Source organism: Mauremys mutica, chromosome 5 (genome assembly GCF_020497125.1).
Source record: "Mauremys mutica isolate MM-2020 ecotype Southern chromosome 5, ASM2049712v1, whole genome shotgun sequence".
NCBI lineage: Eukaryota > Metazoa > Chordata > Testudines > Geoemydidae > Mauremys > Mauremys mutica.
Genome location: NC_059076.1, coordinates 82107756 through 82118557, shown reverse-complemented (window position 1 = coordinate 82118557; position 10802 = coordinate 82107756). Strand labels below are relative to the sequence as shown.

General features: G+C 42.3%; 1 protein-coding gene across 1 annotated transcript in view; it reads right to left on the bottom strand.

Moving 5' to 3' along the window:
* TENM3 (teneurin transmembrane protein 3) overlaps positions 1-10802 on the bottom strand; it is a 1686859-nt gene that overhangs the window by 126563 nt on the left and 1549494 nt on the right. The window contains exon 17 of the mRNA XM_045017713.1: positions 9664-9878. Coding sequence (XP_044873648.1) covers positions 9664-9878 — 215 coding nt within the window. The remainder of the gene's footprint in view (positions 1-9663; positions 9879-10802) is intronic.

Sequence of the window (10802 nt, the reverse complement as noted above, 5' to 3'; positions counted from 1 at the left end):
AAATCACTAAAGATTTCTTTGCTGCATTTGTCAAGTAAAGATTACATTATATAACAAAGAGTTACTACCTATTAACTTTAAGGATCACCGTTTCCTACAATAAAGAGTAACGTGGTTTCCACATTCAGTCCAGTTTCATTTTTACGCTGACGTATCTATTGTGTGAGGTGAACAACTATATATAAACCTTCTATCTTCCCACATATTTGAAATATCACTCAAATGGTATTTCATTCAAGGTCTATCTAGGTAAAGGCCAGTGTATGAAACCACTGATTTTTCTAAGTTGTGATAAAGTCAGTTACTGGGACTGGAGAATCAGTGGATCTCCATTCTGAGTTTTAGCTGGTTATTTATGGACAATATGAATTGTTTTTCAAATTACTTCAGAAGGACACTTCTTGTTGTAGGAGAATCTCAGTTAAAAACACATTTTTGATCTGGGATTTAGGGATTGTACTACTTAACTGACCAATTGGGGGAGGAATAGCAGTGGTTTGAGCATTGGCCCGCTCAACCCAGGGTTATGAGTTCAATCCTTGAGGGGGCTACTTAGGGATCTGGGGCAAAATCAGTATTTAGTCCTGCTAGTGAAAGCAGGGGGCTGGACTCAATGACCTTTCAAGGTCCCTTCCAGGTTCTAGGCGATAGGTATATCTCCAATTATTACAAAGAGTATACTGATAGTTGACAGGCATAGTATAATTAATAATTTTAGAACTATAACATAATAAAGATGTATGTTATTACCAGTATATGGATAGTATTTCTGAGGTTGAATTTTTAAAAGCCATGCATATGGATGTCACCATTCATTCCATCGCCAGCAAACAGGAGTAATGTGGCTTAAATCCTATAAAGACTGCCTCATAAATTTAGGAGTGGGGTTGTGAAAGGGCATAGAGTGGAAAAACAATGACCTTTATGTACTAAAAATACTTTCATTTTGTTTTCCTCCTATGAGGATAAATTAATTAGCTTCATTGAGTATAAATGGGATGATCTACCCCTCCACATTCAGTTTTGCTTTAAGCCACCAAAGTCCTTTGTTATTCTTAAAGTCTCCTTAAATAAAAACATATTGATTCTCTGGTTGCAATGAAACTGACATTTTTAGAAAGTGTCACAAAGACTTTTAGACTAGCATTGATTGGATTTGAATGGACAGCTACTGTCAATTATTTCTGGTTGACTTATTTATAATTCCCCAGAAATAGAGAACTATATACCTAGTGCTCCTCTATGACACACACATATTAGTAAGCACTGAGGTCATCATTCTGAAACTTGGGTGCCTAAAGTAAAAAACAGAAATACCACCTGAAAAATCACTGTTCCTAATTATGTTATATTGAAATATTTGTTAGATACTATGTCACATAAGCAAGAGTTAGTTACCCTCAGAAACTATGGTTCTTCGAGGTGTATTGTCCAAGTGTTGAATCATGCCAGAATGCTCTTGAATGCTGTTGTGGTACTTTTTTGGGAGCCAGAATGGGCATTCTGATACTTACAGTACTATCAGTGATGATTGCTTCTGAGCGATAGTAAAAAGTATCAGAAGTGTATTCCCCCCCCCCCTTTTTTTTAGGACTCTAGCACTGGTGTTGCCCAGATATTTATTCCACTGTTGGTGCATGTGTACCCATTGCACTTTAGTCTGGATTGTTTTGGCCAACAGTATTCTCGTACCTCCAACCAAGGGCATAATGGGCGCGGCAACCCCAACCACCCTTAATTTCTTTTGCCATAGAGAATCTTGATGTTAGTAGTAGGTAATGGGGTAGGGGAGGGAACGTGAGGGTTAAGGAATAAATATATGGACAACATAGCTTGAAGAATCACACTGTAGGGTAAGTAACCATTTCTTCTTCTTAGAGTGCTTGCCCATATATATATTTCACTCTTAGTGTCTCACAAGCAGTGACCTAGATTGTAGGAGATGGGTGCTAAGAGTCTAGCTAAACAATTATTGTAGGACAGCCCTGCCAAAATGAGCATGACAGAGTAGTGCTAGGTAAATGTATGTACTGAAGACCACATAGCTTCGCTACAAATGTACAGAATGGGAACATTTCTCAAGAAAGCAACAGAGGTTGCTTATGCCCTCATAGAATGAAATACGATTCTTATAGGTGGTGTAGAGGTGCAGACTCATCCCTGCTGCACCTCCTGCTGGTCTCTCAGGGAATTAGCTCGATTCAGCTCCGGAGCGCCCTCTGCAGGGTGGTGATCCGTCTGTCCTCTGGCCCCCATGTCCCTCCTGGACCCAGTGCCCTTGTATCTGGGATGCTGCTCCCTAGCAGTAATCCCCTCAGTCTTAGGGTCTCCCCTCTCTCGGGAACCCCCACCCACTAGTCCCACCTCACCTCAGGATAAGGCTACTGCCAGTCATTGTCTAGCCCCCCACACCCTGGGACAGACTGCAGTATCAGCCTACTCATCACTGGCAAGGTTGGGTTTGGACCTGCTGCCTTGGCCTATCCCTGGGCTGCCCTCTGCAACCCCCAGTACCTGTTGGCTTATGCTAGGCCACAGCCTGGGGTTTTCCAGGCTGGAGCTCCCCAGCTCCTCTGCCTTTCCCCAGCCCTGCTCCACTCAGGTACCCTGTCTCCAGCTCCCTGCAGCTAGCCCATCTCCCTTTACAGGCAGAGGGAGACTGTTTGGGCTCCTGGCTCACAGCCTTTTTATACAGGCCAGCTGTGGTCTGATTGGGGTGTGGCCCAGTTGCAGCCACTTCCCAATCAGCCCAATTTAGCAGCCTCCAGGGCTGTTTTAAGCCCTTCAGGGCAGGAGCAGGGTAACCACCCTGCTACAGTGGGATTACATTAGCTAATTCATAACAAAGTTTGATACAGGCCAAAAGAGTCCCAGCGTTGAAATGGCCTGTCCTTTAACACTGTCTTCACAGGCTATGAATAATATGGAGGATACTCTAAATAGCTTAATTCTGTCTGTACAAAAAGAATTTTGGGTGAGCTCTCAATGACACCCTGTCCTTATGAAAAACTGTATACAGGAGTCCTGCCAAGAAGACTTGTATCTCCCCAACTATTCTGGTTGATATTATTGCTACCATCAAGGCTGTTTTAATGGAAAGATGAAACAGGGTACATTTACCTAAAGATTCTAGAGCTGGATTCATTAATCCTGTAAGGACAATATTTAGATCCCACAGAGGAGAAGTTCCATTACTCTTTGTAAGAATCTGGCCATTGTGGGGCATCAAAATGTAGAAGCCCTCTGTATTGGAGGGCAAAGAGCTGAGATGGCTGCTAGATAGATGAACCCTCGATGAGCATACAGATAGTTCAAAGTTCTTTAAAATCAGGAGATGGGTCTGTATATATGGAATTGAGATGGTGAGAAGTACTGCTGTGAACAGATATGCAATCTCTTCCATTTAGCAGCATGTGTCCATTAGGCTTTTCAACCATGGATCAGGATATTTTGTACTTCTGATGAGCAGGTTCCTTCTGTTGAAGTCAGTCAGCCTGTACGGCAGACTTTGGCAAACCAGTAAAGTGCTTGAAACCACTATGGCTTATTGTTAAAGGTGGCCTAGTCAGCAAGCTGTAAATTGGCCATTCAGCAATCTCAGCTTGACCAAGGCAGGAAGGGAGGGGGTTTTGGGTGCCACAGAAAGGGCAGCTTGACCCCGCGTCCTTCCTGATAAGAATTGTGTTGAAATTGCTGATACATGCATTTTTAAAGAGTAGGATATGCCCCAGGAATGTCTACTGGGGTCTCAAGGCTGCAAACTCTGGAAAAACCCACACATGGTTAATCAATAATCAGAAGGAACGTCTTGCTGGATCATTGCAACTGCTTACTTAACAAGGTTTCTTTAAAGGACATGTCATTCTATTACTAATGTATAAATAAGGGGAAAAAGCTTGAGATGGGGGGGACTCTTCAGGACTGGTCTCTCCCTCTGGATGCATCTTGTGTTCCCCACTGGCAGACAGGCTGCCACTGTGCCACTCAAGAGCCACACTCAGCTTCGGTAAATATCGAGGGTTAAGGGTGTTTTACTAACCTGTTGCAGACGTGTGTAAGTGCTTAAGACTCAGGGTAGGTCTATACTTACCCGCCGGGTCGACGCGTAGAGTTCGACTTCTCGGAGTTCGAACTATCGCGTCTAATCTAGACGCGATAGTTCGAACTCCGAACGCGCTCCCATCGACTCCGGAACGCCACCACCGCGGACGGCGGTGGCGGAGTCGACGGGGGAGCCGCGGACTTCGATCCCGCGGCGTCTGGACAGGTAGGCAGTTCGAACTAAGGTAGTTTGACTTCAGCTACGCTATTCACGTAGCTGAAGTCGCGTACCTTAGTTCGACCCCCCCCCCCCAGTGTAGACCAGGCCTAAGTAAAGGTCAGCTGTAAGTGAAAGCACTCTTGTATTGTACTGTTTGTGCCAGCCATCTATCGGTCGGACGGCCGTGTCTCCCCTGATTTATTTCCTGACACCTCCTCTCACAGAGTAAAAGTTACCAAGAGCTATGGGTTGAAAGAACCCTGGGTAACAAGTCAGCATCTATGCTTTGAGGTGCCAGGAGCATGAGTTGGGATCAAGCACTGGACTGCATCTCTGCAATATCAGGTCTCATTGGAGAGGTAAGTGTATCAAAGAGATTATTTAAGTCTAAGTACCAGAATTCTCTTGGTCAGGTAGGAGCAACCATGATCATTCTGGCTGAGCCCTGCCTGAGCACTTTCTTAGAAGATGGGGACTAATGGACTGGTGGTGGGGGAGTGTGTGCGTACAGCAAGCTTGAGGACCATGGAATCAGGAATGTATCAGACAGGGATCCCCAACTCTGACTCCCTCTGGAACAAAAGTGTTCACACTTCCTGTTATCTCTGGTGGCAAAGAGGGATGGTGGGATGACTCCCCCACCGTCCTTCCCCCTGAGTAATATGTCTTGAATTATGCTATCATTTATAGACCACTCATGGTTACTTGAAAATTGTCTGCTGAGGTGATCTGCTAGCGTGGTCTGTGCATTCCTATCAAATGAACCACCCTCAGAATAATTTCATGATGGATACAAAATTCCCAAAGATAAAACATGGCCGAAAAACTGAGCATGCTGAACAAATGGCTCTTAGCTCCAGGACATTTATGTGGAGTCTTACTTCCTGAGGAATCCATATATTTTGTGTTTGGAGGTTATCTAAATGGGCCCCCCGTCCTAATGTGGAGGCATCTGTCATCAACATCTTTGTAGGTAGCAGAAGAGAGAATGCTACTCCTTTGCAGATTTTCAGTGGGTCCAGCTGCCAATTTAATGAGGGCAGGACTTGTGGTGTAATGTATACTAGCATGCTCAGCTGATGTTTGCTTGGCTGATATGCAGACTTCAGCCACTCCTGCATGAAATGAAAGTGAAGTCTGGCATGCTGACTTAGGAAGGTGCAGGAGGTCACATATCTGAAACAAGTTCCATTGATGTCTTGGGCTGAGTTCGCAGGTGGGTTAGTAGATTTAGTATGGCTTGCAATCTCTCTGGTGGTAGATAAGCCATTGTTGTTGTGGAGTCAAGAATGGTTCCAATGGATTCTATTTTTTGTTGGAGTCAGTATTACTTCTCTTCATTTACTTTCAGGCCTGAAATGGCAAACAGATGCAGAGTCTGCTGAATGCAGTCTGTTACTTGCCACTTGCATGAATGAGCCAGTCATCTAGGTATGGGAAAACTTGGATTCCTAGCTTTTTGAGGTAAGCTGCTATTACTGATAGGCATTTTGTGAAAATCCTGGGTGCTGTCAACAGGTTGAGTGGTAACATACTGTACTGGTAGTGGCATTGCCCACTTGAAACGTCAGTTATCTTCTGTGGGGTGGATGAATCGCAATAAGAAAATGTATGTCCTGAAGTCAAGAGCTACGTACCAATTGTTCCAGTGTAGGGATGGAATTATAGTAGCCAGAGTCACAACCCTGAACTTGAGCTTGTGAATTAAAGTGCAGAATAGGCCACCAATCACCTTTCTTTCTGGGAATCTGAAAGTAATGAGAATAAAATCCACTGTGTTCCCTGTGCTATTGAGGAACTTCTTCCACTGCTCTGATAAGAAGTGACCGCACCTCTTGATGAAACCTTCTCTGTAAGAGGGGTCCCTGAATAGGGACAGATAAGGTGAGTGGGGTGGGGGTGGATACAGAACTGGATGGTATAGCCCAGGGGTCGGCAACCGGTGGCTCGCGGCTCGCCACCCTGGCGGGCTGGCCCGGTTTGTTTATCTGCCGCGTCGGCAAGTTCGGCCAATCGCGGCTCCCACTGGCCGCGGTTCGCGGTCCCAGGCCAATGCGGGAGGCAGGAAGCGGCGCGAGCCGAGGGATGTTCTGGCCGCGGCTTCCTGCCTCCCGCATTGGCCTGGGACCGCGAACCGTGGCCAGTGGGAGCCGCGATCGGCCGAACTTGCCGACGCGGCAGATAAACAAACTGGGCCGGCCCGCCAGGGTGCTTACCCTGGTGAGCCGCGAGCCACCGGTTGCCGACCCCTAGTATAGCCCATCTCTATATCTTCAGGACCCATCAATCCATTGTGATGGTGCTCCAGAACCACAGAAATGAAATATCAGAGGGGTAGCCGTGTTAGTCTGGTTCTGTAGAAGCAGCAAAGAATCCTGTGGCACCTTATAGACTAACAGACGTTTTGCAGCATGAGCTTTCGTGGGTGAATACCCACTTGCATCCGAAGAAGTGGGTATTCACCCACGAAAGCTCATGCTGCAAAACGTCTGTTAGTCTATAAGGTGCCACAGGATTCTTTGCTGCTTCTACAGAAATGAAATAAATGATTCACAGATGGAGACAATATGACTAGAAGATCTGAAGGGATTTGCACTCTGTTCCTGACCAAGCAATCAAATCTGCTGCCTTGATGTTGATGGAGATTGATGAGCAGAAATGGAGGTGGAACCAGATGCCTTCCTTCTGTGCAATGTTTGTCTCTTTCTAGATTGTTCAGGTTGCCTATGCTGCAGGTAAAAGGAAGTACCTCTCTTGTGAGTATAGCTTAAAGTGCTTATGCTTAGGTATCAGAGGGTAGACCCTCCTAGGGATCTCAGTGTCGCAAGAGTCCTTTAGAGAATGTAAAGCCCTATCTGTTTTTGCATTAATAAGTTAATCCTTTGAATGGGTGACCCTCAATTGTTATTTGAACTTTTTTAGGGATCCCTGAAGAGTGGCGCTAGGAAGATCTCCTCTTTGCAACTGAGATTGCCACCAATCTGCAGGCTGTACCTGAAGTATCAAAGGCTTCCTGGAGGGACATATATGATACAAAATGACCCTCAGTGATGATGGATTTAAATTCTTCCCTGTCATCTTGTGAAAGCTCATATATAAATTTGGTAGTGGGATCCCACTTAATACAATCATATTTCACTAACAGGGCTTGGTAATTGGTGATTCTCACTTGGAAGTTTTATGTTGAATAATTCTTCTGACTGAACAAGTCTAATTTCTTGGCTCCCTGTCTTTAGGTGTTTATTTATGCTGATTTATGAGCTTTTGTTAATTGCTGCAACCACTAATAAACTAGGTAAGGATTGTGTATAAAACTGCTCATATCCCTGGAAAGGAACCTAACAGTGGTTTGCTCTCTTTGATGTTTGTGCTAGAGAGTCAGGCTCTTAGAGGACATAATGGAATTTCTCATGCTTCCTCTGAGTCTAGAAGTGAGTTTGTGTGTGAAACTTAGGTGTATTTTTCATTAAATACCATCTCTTTAATTTTTCACCTTTTTAAAAACCAAGGAAATTAACAAAGTTACTGTAATGTTCAGATGGTGACTTTAATTGCACAAATAAATAAATTCACAACGAATGCCCTCCAGAAACCTTAACTCTCTCCCCTTTCATTTCAACAGGGTATTTCAACATATTGCCAAATAACAGGTGAATGTGAATTAGTACCTGGTAAATAGAGAGACAAGGCGCATGAGGTAATATCTTTTCTTGGACCTGCTTCTGTTAGTGAGAGAGACAAATTTTGAGCCACACAGAGCACTTCTTCGGGTCTGGTGGTCCAATAAAAGATATTACCTCACCCACCTTATTGCTTTAATATCCTGGGACTGACATGGCTACAACTACCCCACATACCTGGTAAACAGTTCAGTATAATGTAATTAGGGATATCTTTCTTTTAAAAATCAGAGTTAAAGAAATCTGCAATAATCTGAAATAATGCAATGATATGCAAAAAAATAGTCAATATATGTTTTAAAATAAAACAAAAAAAGGAGTTTTGACGTTAAATTTTTTTATTGAAACCAAATACAAGTGTAATAGCTGATCTTCAATGCAAGTCCACTAATCTGCTTTGTTCAGAGGTCTGGACATGACAGATGCAGAATTTCTCACCCAGCATTAGAATTGCAAGAAGTTGCAGTGCTCTCTGAACTCGCTAATAGCTAATTTTCAAGAAACTGGAAAAAAGGTCCTCTTTGGTAGTGCATAAGGACGTAAGAATGGCCATACTGGGTTGGATGAATGGTCCATCTAGCCCAGTATTCTGTCTTCTGAGAGTGGCCAATGCCAGACACTTCAAAGGGGATGAACAGAACAGGACAACTGTCAAGTGATCCATCCCATTGTCCAGTCCCAGAATTTGGTTGTCAGAGACTTAGGGACACCCAGAGCATGGGGTTGCATCCTTGACCATTTTGGCTAATAGTCATTTGATGGACATATCCTTCGTTAGCCACGGATGAGAAAGCAGAACTTGGACTGAGATTGGGTTGAAATAGAAGAAATTCACATTTGGGGTGTTAAATAAGATTTTAATCAGGGTTAACTCCAAATTATTGTCTCTGAATATAGTGAAGAGGAACTGCCCTTTCACCCCCATACTACTCCATCCAGAAAAACTATTAATTAAATTGAATTATTCACACTCATGCTTAAATTGCACATTTCCCTATAACTTTAGATGCAAATATGTAGTATGTTTATTACTGCATACAAGTGCACAACCAAATGTACAATGAAATAGCTTTTAAGAAATCTCTTGAGGGGTGAAGTAGAACTGTATTCTGGGATACTCTGGAGAAGTCTTAAGACAGGAAAAATCTAGTAATAATTGATTCTTACAGTCTTAGTTCACTGTATCCCATATACACATATTTCAATATAATATATTTTTTAATCAAATAGCAAACCATAAATAGCGTGACATTCACTAGCAGAACAAACTTAACCTCTATCAAAAAGGATTTTTTTCAACTTGCTTGTAACTTTGCCAGCTTTGCTTTTTGGTAGACAATCCCAGGAAAGCAAATAAATGCATGACTATAGCATGATACACTAGTTTATTTAAAAGTTAAAAATATGTCCATGGACCACAGATAACTGCATTAAATGTCTCTTTATGATAGGCATCATCACTAAAAACAATTATCAGATTTGATCATAAAGCAAAAGTTTCCCCCACACTGCAGATTTTAAATTCCAGAATATCTTTTAAAACTGCACTTGTATTAGGACGATATATTTTTCATATAGTGAAAGATCAATATATACAATAGAAAGTAACAATAAAAAATAGGAAAAAGGAAAAGCTGCAATCCTGAGAAACACAGCTCTTAAAAAGATGCAAACTGGCAGTTTTCAGTATTATATCTTGCTTTTAATGAAAACAGCTCTTACCTGGGTATGTGATGGGGGTAAGCCTTTTCGGCCATATACTCCAATCAATGCATCTTTCTGAAGGGAGATATTGAATTTTAGAAACTGTGGCTGATCAATGAAGAGCTGTGATCTCCAGAAGATCCCTGGAGGAACCTCTTGTATTGCTCTTCGGCCTATATCGAGTTTTCCAGAATCTATAGTGTTGTTTTCTTGTGCAAATCCCCCTAATTTTACTAAAAAGGTTAAAAAAATAGTAAGAGATCAAACATTAATACCCACTTTTTGCTCTCAGGCTTCTTTTAAATAAGCTGTCAAATATTTAGACTCCTCTCAGATGAAATGTTACTTGAGAATCTTTCTGAGGATATTAAAGATCCTGAGGAATTTACTCAAGTGGAACTAACAAAACAAAGATCTCACACAAATACCTTCCAAGTCAGAAGGCAATGATTTACCTGAGGTATGTCTATTAAAGAAACTGTTTTAGGATCATCCCTCAGTCTTGATTATTATGAACATAATTATCTTGCAAAGTATGTGTCTTGTTATTTCTTAAGGAGGATTAACTATGGTGTTTATCAGTCCTAATAAACATACAGTCACACTATAAAGTGTAAATTAAGGGGAAATGGATTATACAGCTTTTCAAAGCGACGCTCATGTAAACAACAAAAACAATCAGCAGAATTGATAAGTGCAATTTTCACTAAATGAAATAGAGCATTCCATTTACACACCACTAACATTCTCTAAAGTATTTTACAAAGTCAATTCAGTTGAACGAATACAAACAGACCCTTTCCCTGTTTAAATTATGGATGGAACGGCCAAAAAATTCAGATTCAACCCCCCACAGAGTTCAGAACAGGGATATTGTTCAGTCCTTTACAGAGATAGGTTCATGCCTTGACCAATATTACACTAAACTATGGATACGCTTTAACCTGGAAATTTGATTCAAATAGTCCACCCCACCCCACCCTACCCCACCTCTGCCCTATTTTCTGCTTTAGGGCACTTTCCAAAGCATGTACCAAATCCAGTAGGATGCTGAGTGCCCTCAGCTCCCACTGAAGTTAACTGGAGTTGTCCTATTAACTAATTAATCTTCAAAGCACCTTGAGAAGTAGACAATTATAGAGTGCTGTTTAACATAG